The 22,158-nt window shown below is 39.6% G+C and overlaps 1 protein-coding gene across 7 annotated transcripts in view; it reads left to right on the top strand.

The window, feature by feature from the left end:
* nlgn2a (neuroligin 2a) overlaps nt 1–22,158 on the top strand; it is a 201,680-nt gene that overhangs the window by 152,146 nt on the left and 27,376 nt on the right. For 6 of the 7 annotated variants that reach the window (XM_088407472.1, XM_088407499.1, XM_088407490.1 and 3 more), the window contains 2 exons: nt 3,039–3,092; nt 18,502–18,651. In XM_088407472.1, the coding sequence (XP_088263598.1) occupies nt 3,039–3,092; nt 18,502–18,651 (204 nt within the window). The remainder of the gene's footprint in view (nt 1–3,038; nt 3,093–18,501; nt 18,652–22,158) is intronic. The other variant, XM_088407509.1, reaches the window with a different exon arrangement.

A 22,158-nucleotide genomic window follows, 5' to 3' on the forward strand; every position in this document is an offset into this window, starting at 1 on the left:
TGAATAACGAACTAGCAAAAATTTGGCTAATTCCCAGCTAGCGATTACGAAAGCGTGGCTAAAATAAAACGACGGACTGACGATTACAGCTTAAAGAAAAAATAGCGGACTGTCGAAGGTGATCCACAGCACCTACGAATTATGAATGATGGACTGGCAAAAAATTTGGAGAATTCCCAGCTAGCCGACGACGGAAGCCTGGCTAAAAAAAAAAAGAAAACGGCGATTATAGTTTGGTTCGGCTTTAAAACAAAATCGGCGGGCTAACAATGACGGAAGTGGGTACCATGATATACGACAAAGTGGGCAAAAAATTGGGAAAAATTCTCACCCTTAAATTTGTAATTATCAAATAAATATTAGTTACCCCCCCCCCCCCCCCCCCCCTCACAAATGAATGTAAAATAGCAATATTTTGTGGTTTTGGGTTGCCTGGATGGATTCTTATTTGTACTCCGTTTGAGCACCGTTGAATGCATGAATACCAAATGGGACAAGTGTGTGTTTGTGTGCGTCGGACGCGCGGCGGGTTCCGTGGCTGGAAAATGGGTTTTTAACCTTCACGCCGACCTTGATAATTACCACTCGTAAATGTCATTCCGCCGGCTTCCCCGGTCGCTCAGCGCGTCTCCTTGTTTGCTCGGCGTTCACGCGGCGTGGCCGCCAGCGTCATCCGTTTACATTTTGTCTTATTTTTTCCATCCCTTATTCCCCCCCCCCCCCGACCTGTCCAACATTTTGACCTCCTGTCTCCTCCCCTGCCCCAAAGCAGTTAGTCATCCATGGGCCTGGTGTCATTGGCCTATTTTATAGGCTGAAAACCTGTACGTTTTTTTTTTTTTTTTTTGTCTTTTTTGACCCAAATTTTAATGGGCTGATCTTTGGGCTTATGTTGTGAAATTGGTCTTGGTGACTTTTGCATAATCCGTCAGATAGACGGGCAAAGCTCAAGGGCGTCATTCCATTCAAACCGTTGTAAGGAAAACGGTGAGAAACAGCAGTTTATCACTCCATTAAAGGGATTTTCTCCCAAATTGAAAGGCGCGCGCGACATTCTACTGCTCCAACTCAGACGAAAACGCGATTGAAATGTTCCGTTTGAGTTTCTTCAACGTTTTGATTCGAAGCCGGATGTATGCGTGTGCAATGGCGTTTTTGATGGAGGCCCCCCGTCAAGTAGCACATGCTTGTCAGCTTCTCTGATTGGACTCCATAAAACACCGCCGTCTACTTTTTTATTTATTTATTTTTTGTTCTTGATTCCCGCTGCTCGCCGTCTCGGCGGCGCCTTGCCACGTCAATCAAACGCCGCCGAGTGCTCCTCTTGTCAACGTGTCGCCCAAACCACTGAATATTGCTTGATTAAACGAAGCCTTGCGCTGCCTGAGCCACCTTTTGCTAAAAATAGTAGACAGACAGCTAGACTGTTTTAGTACCAACTTTGAGAGTACTGTTAAAATATATATATATATATATATATATATATATATATATATATATATATATATATATATATATATATATATATAATCTCTAGCTTTGTTGCTATGTAGGTCGCTAGCTAGTTGTTTAGTAGCTAGCTACCTCGCTAGTTTGTTTTGTCTGTCTATCTAGCTAGCTAGCTAGATAGATAGATAGATAGATAGATATATAGATAGATAGATAGATAGATAGATAGATAGATAGATAGATAGATAGATAAAAATAGCTAGCTAGCTATTTTTTATCTATCTATCTTGGTAGATCGATTATCTACCTATCTATCTCTCTCTCGCTATCTATCTACAGTATCTTTATCTCTATCTTTGTAGAGCGATTATCTATCTAGCTATCCATCTATCTCTCTCTCTATCTATCTAGCTAGCTAGCTAGCTATCTTTATCTTGGTAGATCAATTATCTATCCTTCTTGGTAGATCGATTATCTATCTGTCTATATCTATCTATAAGTCTGGAGCTTTTGAGAAATGCCTAACATAATATATTAGTTGTGTGTGTATATATATATATATATATATATATATATATATATATATATATATATATATATATATATATATATATATATATATATATATGAATGATGGCAAATGACTGTGTGTGAGGGCCACATATATATATATATATATATATATATATATATATATATATATATATATATATATAATGTGAATGGCGATATATCCTCACACACAGTCATTTGCCATCATTTTCTCTCAAGGTACCATTAGCACGTCAAATAAACAGTTGATTTTTTGGGGGGGGTTCTTTTCTTTCTAAAAGCAGCCAGCCAGCAGCCTCTCAATCAGCAGCTCTTGTTGTGTTATGTAATTATCGACCGCCTGTGAATAATGACAGCGCGCCCCCGCAGACGCGGCTTTTTCTTTTTCTTTTCTTCCCCAAACACGAGTCTTGCAGCCATGACGTAACGGAAGGTTGTGTTTCTTTTTTAAGGTGTACCTTGGTGACCTAATGGACGAGCGTTTTGGTCTTTAGGATCCACTTTGACTAGCTAGCTAGCGAGCATGTTTACAATTGACTAAAGGGAGAAGGAGCGAATTCGCGTCAAGTCGTTGTTTTGGTTTTATTTTTTTGAGGGGATGGGGAATGTCTTTTTTGAGGCGTTAGAAAGCCTTAAAGGTCCAAGGTAGTAGCCACACCCACTCGGACGCGGAAGCACCAATCAGGGATCGTAAGGGAGAGGGCTGGAGCACATTTCTCCCGCTGCAGGAGAGAAGCAAAACGAAACGACGACATCGTCAGCTTTCTTGATCTTGTGTCTTTTCTTGTGATGAATGTGTCTGTGATGCATTTTGTTTTTGTCCTCTTTTTAAACCACACAACACCCAGAAAAAAAACAAACAATCAAAAAAAAAAAAAACAACTCTTACTGATTTGTCCTTTTTGCTCTTGCTTCTTTTCTTAATTTTTGGTATTCTTTTTTTGTCTTTTATTTTTTTTTCAAAACGTTTTTTGCCAAGTAATCTTTTTTGAATTTTCTCTTTTCTCTTTTTCCCCCCCTTTTTTTCTGAACCCTAGGTCCGCTCACAAAAAAACACGATGAATCTGCAGCCAACAAGCCTCGAGACGAAGGTATTTTTGATGCATGTTTTGCCTTTTTTTTTTCTTGTTTTTTGAGGGGGGGGTGGGTGCGTATGGAAAACACACACGACACGCTGGTAAAGATGCCGAATTTTGAATGAAATCCCGTGGCTAGGATGAACAATCTTCATCTGGGAGTATTTGTGCGTGTTTTCCATCCTCATCGACCTTGAACGCATCGCTCCAGCTTTGTCCCCCTGAATGTAGGCGAGGCCTTACGGTGAGGTGCATCATGATTGGGTCTCAGCCCCTCAGCTCAGGGGTCCACAAATTTAAAGGCGGGGGGGGGGGGGGGGGGGGGGGGGGGGGTTAGGACATTTGGGGCCCCCCGTTTGCGGTTTATCTCCTTGCTGCAGCAGTGGGGCTGATCTTAATCTCCTTGTTTCTTGGAGGCACTTTTTTTTTCGCTGTCTCTTCTTCTTCTTGGGCCAGTTTGAGGTTTTTCCCAACTGATTCAGAACACCGTTTGAACCCCGAAAGCGGACTCCAATCGTGGACAGAAAATATTCTCCCAAGGTCGTTATTGCCTTGCAAGTCTTTTTGTTTGTGTGGAAGCATATTATGGGAATGGAGAGGAACGTGAGAGCGCTATTAGAAATTGAACGGTAGATTATCAGCCGGCTCAGCCGATACGCGTCATATTGGTGAAAAATGCTGAGAATAGGAAATACGTTCTTATTTTTTGGTCGAAAAAGGAAAACTAGCTCGTGTAGCGAAAAACGAAAGAAGAGGATGCTTTAAGATTAAATCTAACATTCTCTTATTAAGATTTCTTTGCTCAAAACAGTGATTTTATGTCAGTTAAAAAAAAGAATTTGAATTATCTTCATCTTAAATACCATTTTTTTAAATCTAGCAAATGACAATATTTAATCGCAATTATAATAATTCATAAGTATATAATAAGAATAAGAATAATAATAAGAAATAATAATTCATAATAAGTCATTTTTTTAAATCTAGGAAATGACAATATTTAATCGCAATTATAATAATTCCAACAATTGTCGTAGTTATCGTTATTTAATTGGAATTATATTGATAGTATGTTATAATTATTATTCATGATTATAGCTACAAACTATAAATACATGTAAAAAAAAGAAATGCAAATTCTATATCAATATAAATTAGAATGATAAATATTTAAACTATTTCAAGCAAGACACCTTTGTTATCTTACTCTTTAAATTTCATATTAGAATTATGTTTAAACTCAACTGTTGTCGTCCTCTTTATCAGACAGTGAGACTTGACATTTTTAAAAATGAAAGCTAAAAAATGTAAAACATTTCTAAGTAAAATCCCGCTGAAATTTTATGAGTTTTAACGTTTTTATTATTTTATTTGACATTTTACATTCTCACCAGTTGGTTTTTAAACTACTGTGTTTACTTAAATGTACTGTGTGGAGTCATTTTTTTATTTTTATTTAATTAAGTCAATTACAGTTATGCATGGATGTAATTTCAAAAACATATATATATATATATATATATATATATATATATATATATATATATATATATATATATATATATATATATATATATATTTTTTTTTTTTTTTTTTAATTCCTGATTCATTTAAGAAAATATATTCAGGTAAACTTTGCTTGAATCAAGCAAAACTGAGCTGAATTTCTACATTGAACAAAATATTGCTTATATTTTTAGCATTTTAGGATTATTTCCTCAAATCTAGGCTCAAACGATGAAAAAATGCCTGCTAGATTATGAAGAATTTATAGAATAGTTACCAGAAAAGTGCTATTGAATTGCAATTTCACTCACAATAAGAATGATTTCAAGTGAGAAATATTTGCTTTGTTTTTGTATTTGTTTTAATATTTGCAAAGATTTTGTTCTCAAAGTCATTAGGGAAACAAGTCTTGAATTAGGTTTTCTTGACAAAAACAAAAAAAATCTCACCCCATTTGTAACATTATTGTGATTAAAAAAAAATGTCTTTTACCGTATATGGCCCCGCACGAACGACACTCAAAAGCCAAGCTTGCCGGCGCCCCCCTCCCCCCCCCCCGCCCAACCCAGCCGATAATTCCCGACCGCGTCTTGAAACGAGGCGCCCTTATCGAGCGTTAGCAACAGCGGAGCTTCTGCATCCTCCATCCAGCAGAAATAATGACAGCCTAGTGAAGTGTGGGAGGTTAGCATTTAGGAATTAATTAAAGTGCAGAAACTAATGACCTACTCCATCTGCTAATCTGCAAACTGTCAACTCCGACTCCCCGGGGTATAGATCCCGACAACGTTGGCCATCCCCGGGCCAAAATAAATAGGAAATAAAAAGGGCCTTTGATTAATTTGTTTTGCTTTTAATATTGTAAAGCAGTTTGCTGGACGGCTTGATTATTTGATTTACGAGCGCTCGCCGGGCCCCCGGCGTCCATTCCTGCCATGCGTCCGGGCGGGCTTTGGATTTTTCCAATAACTGCTGCCGGTGATAAGAATATGACGGCGAGTTTTAATTACGGGGCGATACTGAGGGTCATTAAGACGTGGTTCCACTTCTAAAAATAATTATTTGATCAAATCCTCTTAAGCGAGGCAAGATTATTTGCAGCGCGGCTCCCCGATCGACGGCAAATCCGTTTTGCCTGACCGAGGAGAAGAAACAATAACGACGATTTTCGAGGTGAACGATAAAGCGGGATGAAGGGAAAGTTCAAATTTACTATAATAAGACGCGTATGCGTACTGTACACCGGCTCGTTTAAGCTTGCGGGACGCATGGAGAAAAATCGATTCCCGGACGGGTCGGACCAATGAAATCGTGGCATGCTTTTATTTAACTTTAAAACAACAACCTCACCATTAATCATTAAACATTGATCATTAAACGTTTCAACTTTTCATTTGTTGACGAAAAATTCAGCTCATTTTTATACTTTACCAAATCAAACAGGTTTGCGGGCCAGAATCGGCCCGCGGCCCGTATGTTTGACACCCCCGTTGAACACAGTACATATGCATTTTCAGGATGAAGGAAAAGATTCAATTTAGTCCAATAAAATGTATATTTGTACTGTATACCAGTGGTCCCCATTCATTTGATAAACCACATCATCCTTCTCACTATGTATGTAATATCAACAGCGGCCAGAGGGGGCGCCAGAAAACAAAGATCAAGCACAAACGTATGAACTTTTAAACTGAATCATCTCCAAAACTTTATTTCGGTTGCAGCCCACGCGGCCCGGTACCAGTTGATCCACGGACTGGACCGGGGGTTGGGGACCGCTGCTGTATGCTATATGTATTTTCCAGACTGTAAAATGCACGCACAAAACTTTACAGAAATGTACTTTTTTATCATATATAAGCTACATATTGTAATAGTTACGCAGAAAGGTGGGATATGGAAGTTTTCTATATTTTTCTTTCTGTTACGCACTGCCTGCTATAATACCGCACCACCACAACAGTAACATGACTGATTAGCATTCACTAGTGTAAATACCCCCCCGGTAAAGTAAAATAGCAATATTTTGATAGCGTCTTCTTCCGTCTCCCTTTTTTTCATGTGAGATTGCCCCCTGGTGGCTAGTAAGAAAAAAAACCTGCAGATTAGGTACACTGGACTAAAAACCACCGCGTTCAAACCATGGGGAAAAAGTTGCAGCTTATAGTTCGTAATTTACGGTAAAATGAGTTTAAAAATGGAGATGGGCAAGCTAGCATATTAAAATTGATTATATGATCATCGTAAGCTGTCAGACAAAATGTGTTTGAGTTTTTTCAGTAAAATAAGGGCGAAAGGTTTTTTTTTTTATATATCGACTCTTTTCACCATTCGATGCGTGGCTCGATATAAAAATGGAATACCGAGGCAAGCTTGCAAATTAGCATTGCTGTATAGTAATTATAAAGCGACAAGCAAAACATGATTAGGGTTAGAATTTCCAAGCAAATAAGTAGTAAATATGTTTACAATGAATAAAAATTGGAAGGATGAGGGGAAAAACTATTTTGAAATGTTTTTTCAAATGGACTAACAGATATGTTCCTGTTGCTGCGTCGCCATGGCAACAGATAGCTTTCCTAAGGCCTTTTTATTGGCCCTCGTGACATTAGTGAGATTTTCAAATGACTGTTGTCGACAATGTTCTTTGGAAAGTAAACGCAGCACGTATATATATGGAACGATGTCGCCGTTTGCTTTTCCTCTCTGTGTTTGCTTCTGATTGGATAGTAACTGTCGCAGGAGCATCTCAATTAGGGCAGCATTGTTGCGTCGGAGAGGGAGAACTCGGAGAGCCTCTCTTAATGGGAACTACTGTCGGCTCAGTCCCGAATGCCGCAATGTGCTCTTTTAACCCTGCTCTCATGCTTGATTGCAAGGAACAGCACCGAGGTCCCTGGGTCATTTTGACCCGGGGCCTTTTTTGCCACCCAAACTTGTCAGAAATGTCTAAAATCTCAATCCCCTTTTTTTTTTTTAACCAGTGATGTATGTTCATTTCTCAAGAAGAGCAATAATGTCTCTGGGTCAATATGACCCGGAGATGTGTGTCTTAATTCGAAAGGGTCAAAATTCAATTTTTTTTATTTATCACTCTCAAGGTAACAAATTGATTTATACCCGGGTGTTTGTAACTTCCTAGGTCAATTTGACCCGTGGTTAATTGTAACTTTTACTGTGTGTAGTTCTGCTTGCTAATGAATCTTGTGATTCCTTTTCCCCCCTCATCAATATAATAGCAATATTCTTCTGTCATTATGAACCGGAGATGTAAGAAAAATGTGAAAAAAATATCATTTATACTTGTGTGTATGATACCAGGGGAATTTTTTTCTGAATTTTCGGAATTCAGAACATGATTTTCAGAAACCCTTATTGTGTATAATCCTGCGAGTTGACAAACCTTGTAATGCATTTTTTCCACATCAGAAGCAGCAATAATATTCTTGGGTCATTATGACCCGGAGGTATGTGTATTTCTCCAAAAGTCTAAAAAAATAAACTTTTCCATCGTATACCCACTCAAAAAAATCATAAAAGTAATATTTAATTAATACCCATGTGTTTTTTTCTCGGGAATAGAAATGACGTCCTGGGTCAATTTGACCCAGAGGTGTGCGTATTTCACCAATAGTGTTTTTTGGATGTAAACCTACGCAAAAAGTAAAAAGGTAATTTATACTCGTGTACACTACTTGTTTTTCTAGAATAGGGGTAACATCCTGGGTCAGTTTGACCCGTGGCCTTGTGAAATTCTTAGGTTTTGTGTGTGTGTGTGTGTGTGTGTGTGTGTACTAGCAAATCAAGGGATTCCTTTTTTCCACCTCAGAAAAGGCAATACAGTGTTCCTTCATTTTTTTGCGTTTCATAGGCACCAAAAATCCAGTGCGAAAATCCAGTGTGTATCCGGGTACCAGAATTTGCGAAAATTATTCAGACTTTACATATTCGAGACAACAGATGACTACAATAAACACGTTTTTCTAAAATCGTCAATTATTAGTCATTGCACAGTAACTGTACTGTTATCCAATGTCGTTTCCGTCCCTTGGCCGTAGTCGGCGCACACGGGGGGCCGGAGATGCCCTCGTGGTAACGGCCCCTGCGGGTCGACCGAGAGTGGAGCCCGTAGCTGAACTAGTGTGATAACGGGGAAGCAGGATTCTCATTCAGCATTTAAATGTATCGCCAAGTGGCGAGGGAACACCGTAATATTCTTGGGTCACATCGACCCGGATTTTCCTTATTTATCAACAAAATTGAAAACGCTTTGAAAAAGTTCAAAATACGTTACTACTTTAATTGGAAACGTTTTTTCGACATAAGCCAAGCGGAAGTTCTTGTTCTGAGAAACTGAATTCAACATTGACATTCATACGGATCAGTTTGATCTACATCATAATAGGAGTTCATAAATGGATTTATGGATACATCATGTGAAATCCAGGAAAATTTTGCAACGTTAATACGTGTCTCTTCATTTCCACGCAGGAAGACAGAAATGTTCTTCCTGGTGCTCTGCCACTTTGGACCTCAGACAGCTGGTTCAAGCGCGTAGGAAAAACGCAAAGTGCAAGGGGGAAGTGGAGGTTGTGCGAGGACGACGTCGCGCTCCGTTGCGTCGTCTCAGAGAGCAAATGAGCAAAGAAAGAGGGAAGATGTTCGTGCCCTCCCCTCCTCGTTTCCTTCCAAAGCTGCGGGCGCCACAATCCTCGCGCAGATACCGATGAATCCATAGTGCCGTTTGCCTCCGCTTGTTATTGTTCCCACTTCTCACTTTGCGCTTTAACAAAGTCCGAAAAATATTGTTTTGTTTTAGGGCCAGAGAAGGGATTCTGACTTTGATCTTCAAATTTTCAATTTGCTGTTTGAATTCTGGGTATTCCATCAGAATTCTGAGATTGGAAAATCGGATCTTAAAGCGATCATTCTGAAAATGAAGGAAGAACTCAAAAACCCCGTCTGGGGAACATGAGAAACCTTCAGACGGGACTGCAGGTGGGAGGAGCCCCCTTCCAGGTCCAACAAGTAGCACTAGAAACAATTAACTAACCTCAAAATAGCTTGGTAATAACACGTTAACCCCTTCATATTTTCTTATGCTCATATCCGTAAGTTACCGTAATTCCCCCAAAATAATGCCCTTTTTCTTTTTACCCCAAAATGAAGACCAAAAGTATGGGTGCATCCTGTAAAATTTGATTTCGTTTTTTTATTTCGTTTTTTAGCTCGTGTTAACTGAGGTTGTTACGGCATTATTTTCAAGAAAAGAAGCGAGCTGACTGAACCGACGTCCGAGTCTATCCTTGTTCACACACGTGAATATAACTAAAACCGAGAAGATCATGTAAAAGTTATGATGTCTCCAGCTGATTCTATTGAGTGTGCTCAGGTTAGAGAACATGGAAAGGTAATCCATTGGATTTGTTTATTAATTGCCGTCTTTTGGCATTTACACACAATCATAAAGTTGGTCAAACAAAAACGCTGCGCAACTTTAGGTATTTATGGAAAAATGAACTCACTCCGCATTGCAAAAAAAAAAAAAAAAAAGGATAAACAACCGCTTCTAGCACATTCAGTCACACTAGTGGGGCATTCACTGATCACTCACGATTTAGGAAATCTTAAATAAACTTAACACGCAACAAATATATAACTTATGGATATGAACACAAGATAGTATGCAATCGCAAAAGATGAGAATTGGTCTGTTTTGCAAAGTTTTTACATTTTTGCCAAAATGTTGGTGCGTCTTGTAGACGTTAACATAGAAAATACCAAAATTTGACCCCGCACTTAAGGGTGCGCCTTAAACACGTGTGTGTCTTTTATTTGGAGAATCAAAGTACGGCTTTGTTGCGGGTTAAGCGTAGTTCAGATTTCCCGCGTTGTGAGCGGTCAGTGAATGCAGCGCGAGTATAATGTTGAATGTGTTTTTCTTTTTCCTCGCGACGCAACTCGAGTTCGTTTGACCAGAAATGCCCAAAGTTGTGCAGCATCTGTTGATGGTCCTGTGTATATATGCCGTGTTCTGTAAACGTTTTACACAAAAATTTTACGTTTACGTGGCCTAAACAGTCTTTTAATGTAATCGAAAGCTATTTTTTCCTTTCTTCAGATAGTACAGTACTTTCTACAAATCATCTTTACTCTTTATGTCTGATTGCTAAGTTTGATTAACTTATCTGACTTGTTTCGTTGCCATTCCCTTTAGTGCAGCTCCATCTAGTGGATGCATAACGCAACCCCAGCCTCTCCTGTAGCTTCTATTCCATGCGCCTTATAATACGGTGCCCCCTCTTTATGAAAACAGTTGTAAGAGAGTTCATTCATTGAAGGTGTGCCTTAGAATCTGGTATGCCTTATAGTGTGAAAAATACGGTAACTAAAAATACAAAACAATGTCAAGTATGTGTAGAATATTCGCATGAGAAGTCATTGTAATTGCATAATTGTGTCAGTTTCCAATAAATCCTCGTGGGAACCGCTTCCCGGATCTGTAAATAATTCACTAGAATTTTTCATCCCTTATTATTTGACCGATAAGCATCGAGCCGAGATTCTCAGTAGCAAACGTTTGGGAACATCTTCCATTATGGGCGAAAATGCGGCCGGGCTGTCACGCATACTTTAGAAAGGCGCAAACCGTGGATGAACTGTTTTGTGCCTGAACAAAAGGAAGCGGGGCAACGGCGAGACCCGGGAGAGGAGCGGCGAGGGTCAACGCCGGTCCAAGAGGCTTACGGCTAAAAGAAAGTGACGCGGGACACAAGAGGAAAAGGAGGTTTAAAAAAACAAAAGTGAAAACAATCCACAAAGCTTGCGCCTGCGCTGTGTCGCCCCACAGCACCGATTGGCCTCCCCATCCGCTCAATTTGTGGAACTCCGTCTGGAGAAGAAAAAAAAATCCAAATCTGCCGTCGACAGTGCGGCAGAGCTGGAAGGAGCGAGAAGGGCGCCAATTAGTTTGGACTGAAAAACAACTTCAAAAAGGCCCGATGTAATGTCAATTTCAAACTGCGCACTTTCCGCTTTTGTCGGCAAAGTCGAGCACTTGACTTTCTGGAGATGATTACTCATTTTATGACCGACTTCTTTTCACGTGCGGAGTGGACACGGAAAGGACAGCCAAGTAGACTTTTTCGAAATCAAGTAAAGACCTGAACTACGCCTGAAATCTGGTAGTAGAAAACAAGACCTGTGAACTAGACCTGGAAAACCAGACATGGAGCACTAGACTTGGAAAACTAGAAGTAGAAAACTAGACCGAGAAAGCTAGTCCTGGTGAACTAGACTTGAAAAACTCGACCTGGAGAACTAAACTTAGACTTAGACCTGGAAGACTAGACACTGAAAAATAGACTGGAAAGCTATTCCTGGAGAACCAAACCTGGAGATCCAGACCTGAAAAACTAGATCTGGAAAACTAGACATTGGGAACTAGAGCTGGAAAACCAACCCTGGAGCACTACACCTGGAGTACTCGACCTGGAAAACCAATCCTGGTGAACTAGACATGAAGAACTAGAGGAGAGCTGGAGGACTAGACTTGAAAAACTAGATTTGGGAAACTAGACCTGGAGAACTAGACTTGGAGAATTAGACTTATAAAACTAGATTTTGAAAATTAGATCTGGAAAGCTATACTTGCAGAACCAAACCTGGATATCCAGACCTTAAAAACTAGATCTGGAAAACTAGACATTGTGAACTAGGGCCGCATAAACAGGCCTGGAGCACCACACCTGGAATACTAGACCTGGAAAAGTAGTCCTGGTGAACTAGACATGAAGAATTAGACTTGGAGGGCGAGAATTGAAATACTAGACTTGGGAAACTAAACCAGGAGAACTAGACTTGGAGAATTAGACTTGGAAAACTAGACTTTGAAAAATAGATCTGGAAATCTACACCTGGAGAACTAGACTTGAAGAATTAGACTTGTAAAACTAGAATTTGAAAAATAGATCTGGAAAGCTGTATATTGTGAACTAGGCCTGAATAAATAGGCCTGGAGTACCACACCTGGAATGCTTGACCTGGAAAAGTAGTCCTAGTGAACTAGACATGAAGAATTAGACTTGGAGGGCGAGAATTGAAATACTAGACTTGGGAAACTAGACCAGGAGAACGAGACTTTGAGAGTTAGACTTGGAAAACTAGACTTTGAAAAGTAGATCTGAAAAGCTGTATCTGGAGAACCAAACCTGGAGATCCAGACCTGAATAATCAGACCTGGAAAAGTAGATATTGTGAATTAGAGCTGGAAAACCAGGCCTGGAGCACTGGACCTGGAAAACTAGAAGTGGATTACTAGACCTGGTGAACTATTGATTTGACAATTGTGTACAATCAACCAGAAAAGTAAAATTACGGTAACACATTTTCTACATTTAGGGTAAAAAAACTGTTGATCAATACAAGTATCATTACAATTTTTTACCGTCAATTTTGAATAAGTGTTGGCATAATTTAACGGTACTTTTCTGGCAACCCAGTTACATAACAGTTGAAAAATCTTTTGAAAAAAAATGTATTACACGAATACATTGCACTAGTTTACACTTAAAAAAAAAGTTGACTCCATTTTTATCTCTTCTGCTACTTTTTATAGTTCACAATACAGTTGAGTTTTTATGAATATGTTTTTCTTTTTCAAGAATTGTGAAAAAGTCGATGCGCATGTGTATTTGATGTCTAACGGTCAAGTCAGGTTATGTGGCCATTAAACGCAGTCACGTCGACTTTAGCTTACCTTAGATGAAAATGCGCCCCCAGCGTATCCGCGCACACGCGCGCGCACGCTCATCTCCGATGCAATCAGCGCGTCCCCGTGATCCATTGTGCTCTAACGATCGGTCGCGAGTCCGGCGCCGCGGCCCGTGGGCCAGCTCTGCCACTGTGCATCTCATCAGGGCCCCATTCATCTCTGCTCCTCCATCACACCGGCCTCCCGATAACCCGCGTAATGCCCGCCCCTGACACACTCAAAATAAGTTCTGATTTCGGGGCGGGATTTCACACTGAATCCATGGCCATTGAGAACACATCACTGAGATGTCGCTACTCTCTTCAACTCATCAGTACAGCGCTTATACTGTGTTCCCTCTCTATCATGTGCATCGCCTTTCACCACAATTTTTTGTTTTCGGTGAATTTTTTAATATGGGAAAGTATTCCTTGCTTGAGAAAAGTCACTGAGCGGTGACAGGTTTCATAGCCTAAAAAATATACCAGAAACAGAAAATGGGGGGGGGGGGGGGGAGGCTCATAAAGCTTATATTATATTAAATTCAAGGAATAATAAAGCAAAGACATGTGTAGTAAATGAAAAAAATTATAAACAAAAAATACGATAAAAAACAAAAATGTGTATCAAACATGTATCTCTAACGAAAAACAGTTTATGAATGAAGTAAACATAAAACACGAAAAAAAACGAGAAAATAATACAGCATCATAATTGAAAAGAACACATGAAAACGAATGAAAAACATAGTACACGAAAAAAGGATATCACGAATGAAAACAAGTTGAAAAACAATGAAACAAAGTATAATAATAAAAACAAATTTAAAAACATAGTATAATAAAATTGGAGCAAATGGATATAACACAACACCGTATAACACAAAGTATAGTAAAATAAATGAAAAACTAAAAAAAATGTGCAAAACAAATGAAAAACTATAATGAAAAAGTGTCTGAATAAATGAAATAAATAAATTAAAAAGTATAATAAAACATACGTAATGAAAAAACATACTAAATCAAACAAATGAAAAAACATTTTTTGTAAAAACTGAAAGTATATAATAAAGTATACAAAATATGAAAACAAAATCTGTCTGCCAAATTAAAGCAAATATAAAACAGCATGATAACAAAAACCAAAAGTCAATCAAAGGATAAAACATGTAATATAACAACAGTACTAACAAAAAACATACGTGAAAAAAAATCATTGCTATTTCACGGGTTATTGCATATATTTTTACCCCAGCGAAAAGTGAGTGAACGCTGTATTTGTCGTTCTATGCAGAGGATAAAGAATATATGAGTGATTACTGTTTCGCGTTCATGTTCAGTTTGTCGCCTAGGGCTTCAAGCGCTTCCACGTGGATGCTAATTAGTCTTAGCATTAAGCTAGCAGCCGGCAAGGCAAAGCTAAACGCCCGTATCTGCAAATTCTACGCTCATCATTCAGCAGTCAAGCAGCAGACTGGCGAGCGGAGCAGAAGGTGGCGTCCCGGGGGGGTTGCGGCCGGCTGCCCGAGACCAGCTCGGGCCTAATAGCGCCATTGTCTGCCGTTCCGCTCCAAAGCGTCCGCGACCCGGCTCGGGCCGGCTCCTCGGGGCCGGCGGCCTTCTGCCGTCTTTGCCCGGTTCGGCCTCGTTGCTTACTGCGCTCGCTTTGGACCGCTTTCAACTGGACAAGTTCCATTTGTCGCTCTCCTTTCCATCTGTCTACCTTTAAGTCCCCGCACCCATCCTCCGGAGTGCCTTGTTCAAATGCCAGACATTTTGAGATGAATCGTTTCAAAACCTTTCCCTCCCTCTGATTGAGGGGGAGAAGATATTTGCACAAGGGAAGGTCAAATTTGAGTTTTAGCTATGGTTGCGAAAGTGTGCACACCCTCAACTGCTATGGATTGCTGCCAAATGAAACTCATCTGTAGTAGGCTTTTCCTGTCGTTTTTTTTTTGTGGTCACGTTACGGAACGTGATCCGCGGCGGTCTTGCGCGTCGGCGGCGGGCATCTCTTTGTTAAAACTGCCTGTAAAGGGTAAAAATAGCTAGATAGATATAATCGATCTACCAAGATGGATGGATGGATGGATGGATGGATGGATGGATGGATGGATGGATGGATGGATGGATGGATGGATAGATAGATAGATAATCGATCTACCTAGATAGATAGCTAGCAAGCTAGATAGATAGATAGATAATCGATCTACCTAGATAGATAGCTAGCAAGATAGATAGATAGATAGATAGATAGATAGATAGATAGATAGATAGATAGATAGATAGATAGATAATCGATCTACCAAGATAGCAAGCTAGCAAGCTAGATAGATAGCGACAGACAGAGACAGACAGACAGACAGACAGATAGATAGATAGATAGATAGATAGATAGGTAGATAGATACGTAGATAGATACGTAGATACGTAGATAGATACGTAGATAGATAGATAGATAGATAGATAGATAGATAGATAGATAGATAGATAGATAGATAGATAGATAGATAGATAGATAGATCGATTATCTATCTATCTATCTATCTACCAAGATAGCAAGCTAGCAAGCTAGATAGATAGCGACAGACAGACAGACAGACAGATAGATAGATAGATAGATAGATAGATAGATAGATAGATAGATAGATAGATAGATAGATAGATAGATAGATAGATAGATACGTAGATAGATAGATACGTAGATAGATAGATACGTAGATAGATAGATACGTAGATAGATAGATAGATAGATAGATAGATAGATAGATAGATAGATAGATAGATAGATAGATAGATAGATAGATAGATAATCGATCTACCAAGATAGCAAGCTAGCAAGCTAGATAGATAGCGACAGACAGACAGACAGACAGATAGATAGATAGATAGATAGATAGATAGATAGATAGATAGATAGATACGTAGATAGATAGATAGATACGTAGATAGATAGATAGATACGTAGATAGATAGATAGATACGTAGATAGATAGATAGATAGATAGATAGATAGATAGATAGATAGATAGATAGATAGATAGATAGATACGTAGATAGATAGATACGTAGATAGATATGTAGATAGATACGTAGATAGATAGATACGTAGATAGATAGATACGTAGATAGATAGATAGATAGATAGATAGATAGATAGATAGATAGATAGATAGAGCCACAGCTATCGTTTTTTTAGCTTTGTATACAGCTTTATAGATATACTATAGATATAATTTCTTTCTGTCAACAACCACAGCGCGGTACACTCTCGCCGTAACGTCCGCGTCCACTCGGCTGCAGGGGAGCCGTCAGTCAAGCGAGGGGATCAATGCCTTCGATTTGCAAAGAGCTACTTGGGATGCATTGTTTCCACAGAACAATATGTCACCGCGCACGGCGAGTCAAAAGGCCACGCGTAAAGCCGACGCGTCTGCATCGGGCCGCTGTCGAGCCCCACGCAAAAAAAAAGCCGCTCGGCCAACGCAGTAGGTCGCTATGGCAACCGCAGCTCATTTTCTCCCCATTATAACTAAATAAAGCATCGAGATCATTTTTAGACTACAATGGCAAAGTGTGAGATGTTTTTGCGTCATCTCTCCATTGTTGCGGTCCCACCAGCGCACAACAATAGCACGGGAGAGAATGCGGTTCCTGGAAATGGACCGCTGGGGAATTGACCCAGAAAGATGTTGATGTAACTGTCCTCGCAGCTCAGCGTCGGCACACTGATTTTTTTTTTTTTTTTTTTGGCATTTGTGAGAAAGTCGAGGCGCGAGGGGAAGGATTTATGCAAATTTGGGATAGAAACACAGCTGGTGACCTATCAGGAGCAAGGACAACAATGGATGGAGGACACCCAACGTTGCACTGTTTTTCATCCTTCTTTATTGGTACTCTCCAAATTCTCATTTTTGCCTACACTGTTGGAAAAAAATAATTCTCTACAATCTACAATTTTTTACACCTTGTGCACTATTTTTGCACTATTTTTGGGTCATTTTCTTTCACATCATCCTCACTGTATTTTAGCCAAAGTGATGGCACATTCCTGGTTATTCCTCATTAATGTAATTTAGGAAAAAAACAGTGTTTTATGTCTTTTTCTTTAAGTTAAAATGTTAATTCACTTTAAGACAGTTTTTTACAGATTCAGAATAAGCTGTAACCCGCCTTTGTCTTTTGTTTGTGTTAAAAAGAATACAATTTTAGGTTTTCATAGACTGTTATCACATATCTAATAGTCACCACGCCGAATTTGGTTTTCTCTTTCCTCTACAAAAAATAATTGAGAAGGCAGTGCTTCTCAATTATTACAATTATTATCTATAAAATTGTATCCGTATCCGTAAACTTGTATCCTTTTTAACATTAACAAAAGAAAAAAAAAAGCAATACAAATCAACTTTTAATAACTTCATTATTTTTCACAGCGTTTATACGGGTTACAGCTTAGTCTAAAACTGAAAAAGAAACAAGTACATCAAAGTGCCTGAAACATAAAAACAAGAAAATCGTATTTTAACGCAATTACATTTCGCATGGAGAAAAAAAAAAGCTTTTTCACCCACTATTTGAGAAGCACTGGGCTAAGAAGACTCAATTGCATATATTCCTTGCAGGACGCTAAACAGGAAGTGCACCAGCAACCGCTTTGCTTTATACAATAAAACACAATTTTGACCTTACAACCATAGAATTAGAAAATTACACATATGGCTTTCCGGGAGCCAGAATATGTACTTTTATCGTTAACGAAACAACTACTGCCGAGCCGCATTCTGACGAAAGGTCAAAGATCACTTATAAATAGAAAGACTAAATAAATAAACGTTAAATTTCTCTTCAGGAGCGAGAACATGTACATTTATTTAAAAAAAATCTCAACTAGCCCTTGCAGTGGCCAACAAATTCACTGGGGGGGGGCACGACCACCCCTGCCCACCCACTAGTGGCGCCACTGTTTACAATCAGCAGGACTGCTTCCACGGTTTCATTTCAAACGGATGCTCGAAAAGTACTCATCCAATTACTTTTTGGAGAGCGCTACTCCTCAATCAAGTCTTGTTTTTCATCCGACCTTACAATTTGCTCTTATTATCCAAAACAACATGTAATCAAGGGCAATACAAAGAAGTCCCATTGAGCCTCTGATGTATTATTGCAGATATTCGCGACCGCAGGAAGAAGCCGGTCATGCTGTTCATTCACGGCGGCTCGTACATGGAAGGCACCGGAAACATGTTTGACGCCAGCGTCCTCGCCGCCTACGGCAACGTCATCGTGGTGACCATGAACTATCGTCTCGGCGTGCTGGGTGAGTCGTGGAGCTTTTTGATTCGTTGTCCTGATTAACGGCTTTTTTTATTTATTTTTCCTTCCTTCTCGGAATTGATTGGTAGAGGATACCAAAAGAATTTCTCACTTGTGCAGCTTGCCCAAAAAGAGGCAATAAGTGTGTTACTAAAGTTCTGTTTGGGGCTTTTATATAGAATAATGGTTCTCAATGGGTTTTTTTCCACTGACATACTAATGTGTGTATATATATACATTAGTATATTAGTATATGGGAAAGAAAAACATTGTGTAACATAGCTATATATATATATATATATATATATATATATATATATATATATATATATATATATATACACATTATATCGCATTTTCCGCACTATAAGGCGCACCTAAAGCTCTATTTTTTTTTAAAGCTGATGGTGCGCCTTATAATCAGGTGCGCCTTATAATCAGGTGCGCCTTATATGTGGATCAATGTTGAAATTGGGAATCATATATGGTGAATGAACCTTTCGTGTGTTTACAGTTGAACAAGGTTGCTCATATTGACATTGAGTTATTATGGTACTGAGAGTTTAGAGTTATTATTTGAGTTATTATTGTTATTACTTTGTGTATTACTATATTGAGATTGTAAACGTTTTAAAATATGTCATTAATTGGTGCACCTTATATATTGGAAAAGTTTTAAAATATGTCATTAATTGAGGGTGCGTCTTATAATCCAGTGCGCCTTATTGTGCGGAAAATACGGTATATACTGTATATGTATTATTAGTATTAGTACATTAGTGGAAAAAGTAATGTAAGAAATGATGCATATTTATGAAAAAAAACACTTATAAACAATTTGAGCTAGAACTAATCCTAAGGTATTCTGGAAACAGAGAAGGGTAACTTTGGATTGCTACAACTTGCATTACGGTAGCTGGTAAGGTTTCACGATTAGGTGTTGGGGAAGCAACGCATCTTCGTAAGGAGTCACCCAGGAGACGAAAAATGACACATGATTATTAAATGACCATAACTCATAAAACTTTACCGCTAGCAATGTACTTTGAATGAATTCTGAAACCAGAGAACGGTAGCTTTGGATCGATACATCATGCATTACGGTAGCTGGCAAGTCTTCATGAGTAGGTGTTGGCGAAGCGATGCGTCGTCGTAAAGAGTGACCCAGGAGACATGATTATTAAATTACCGTAAGTCGTGAACCGTTAGCGCTCGCACTGTAATTCTCATGCGTTCTGAAAGCAGAGGTGTCGCTTTGGATTGCTACAACATGCATTACGGTAATTGCCAGGTCTTCACGAGTAAGTGCATCGTAGTAAAGAGTGACCCGGGAAACAAGAAATGACACATGATTATTAAATTACCGTAACACGTGAACCTTTAGCGCTAGCAATGTGATTTTAACGTGTTCTGAAAGCTGAGAGGTGTCGCTTTGGTTTGCTACAACATGCATTACGGTAATTGCCAGGTCTTTGTGTGTAGGGGAGGTGGAAGCAATGCAGGACGCGGCAAGAAATTATGCATGTTTATTAAATTCCCCTTTGCGCTGGCTAATGTATTCTGAAAGCAGAGAGGAGGCACTTCCGATTGATACAACATACATTGCGGTAATTTGCAGGGTTTTTTTCATGAGGGAGGGGGCAGAAGACACTAAATGACGTATGTTTTTCAAATCATCCTAGCCCCTGAACGATTTTTACTCTAGTTGTAGTAGCTAAGGGTTAAAGCTACGGACAAGCTAACCGACTGAATGAAAAGTGCAACGACCCCCCTCCGAAATTCCCGTGGTGAACTGCACAGCGTTAAATACGTTTAACGGGCCGCCCGACGCTTGACCTCAACGTCGCTCGGCCGCCGCAGCAAAAAAAAAGGGGGGGGATGAAAGCGAGACGACGCACCCGTTCACACGTGATCAATGGCGGCGGGAGTCGAGGGCATGAAAGCGCGCGCGCAAAGATGAGGCTGAGAGATGAGATGAGAGAAGCCGTGGCAGGAGAGAGATGAGAGAGAGGCCAGAGTGCACGAGGGGGGAGGCCCATTTGCCTGCCGTGCTAAAAATAAAACCCGCAGAGCCGCTCGGGTGTGCGGCAGAGCTCGTGTCGTTGGACACACTCGAGGTGCGTGTCTGCGTGTGTATTACACATTCTCACCGTATATATGTCACTCTCCTAAGGGGCGCATGTAGGCTTAAGAATTACTTATAAATTGCTCTTAATTAAAACAAGAAAGGCTTTCGTTTTTCATCCAATCAGATTTTAGCATTCCCGTGTAACCGTGTGAATCTAATCTGCCCACGGTCCTCAGAAATCTGCAGATTAGATCTCTATATCTATGTATATCTTTCAATGGGCTTGTTTGGTTACTTTGGAGGTGTCCAAACTGTGGCTAAGGCGCCATTTGCAACCCGTCATCCATACACACACAAATACAGTGGGCCCCCGTGTTACGAACATAATCCGTTCAGCGGCTACGCTCGTAACTTGAACTGCTCGTATGACGGGCAATCCAAACCTATGTTAATTAGTGAATGCGGGTGAGACTAAAATCTCCGCGTTCCACGCTCGTAAGTGGAAATGTTCGTAAAAGAGGGTGCTTTTTTTAATGAATAGATAGATGACACTTGTGGCCAGTGCTCCTTTTATAGTAGTGCCACTACTATAAAAATAAATGGTTTTCATACGCTGAAGCTTTTCTAAATACACTTATATACATATACATACACTCTGTAAGATGCAGGTTTTAATATCAGATATTTACGCAAAAAGATAAAACAAGAAAGTTTTTTCAAACAGAAACATTTCAAACCGGTTGGTTACAGCAACATCATGCCTTCAAAACATACTGAACATGCATGCATGTTTAAAAATACAAGCAGCACCATAATATTTACAACATAACACTGACACACTCGTTTTTGTGGGGGGTTTTTTAGAATACTGTACAAACAAAACAGTAATGTGCATGTGGCATTTACCAGTGCAGGGTGCCCCCTGGTGGCCAGAAAATTAGCAGTTCAAACTGCAAATCAATACTTAGCAGTATATAGCAAGACACATTGAATAATGCCTGCTGAGTATGACATTTTGATTTGACATGTGTCTTTATGCTCATCATTTCATGAGATAATTACTGTTTTTTTTTTTTCCTTGTTTGTTTGTTTTACTGCGCAAGATTTGCGTTTGTGTGTTTTTGTACAAACGTACTCGTGAGGGCCGCTGTGATTTTTTTACGGACATAGTGAAGACATTTTGGAGAAGTGAGGACATATAGGCCAGTCCTCACAGGTTGAGACCTCTTCTTGAGGCTCAGGACTTGCTTTCAGCGTGAGAATAGGCTTGAAGTGGATTTCGGTTGAGGTTAGGTTAAAGGTTAAAGTTAGGCAATGTGTCATTTTGGTGAACGTTAGAGGCGAGGAAATGCATCATGTCAATGGATGTCCTCACAAGCGTAGACAAACGCGCGCGTGTGTGGCTTGATATCAGGCAGCATTGTGAGAGCAACCTGACATGAC

Source organism: Hippichthys cyanospilos, chromosome 1 (genome assembly GCF_059441005.1).
Source record: "Hippichthys cyanospilos isolate Australia breed blue-spotted pipefish chromosome 1, RoL_Hcya_1.0, whole genome shotgun sequence".
NCBI lineage: Eukaryota > Metazoa > Chordata > Actinopteri > Syngnathiformes > Syngnathidae > Hippichthys > Hippichthys cyanospilos.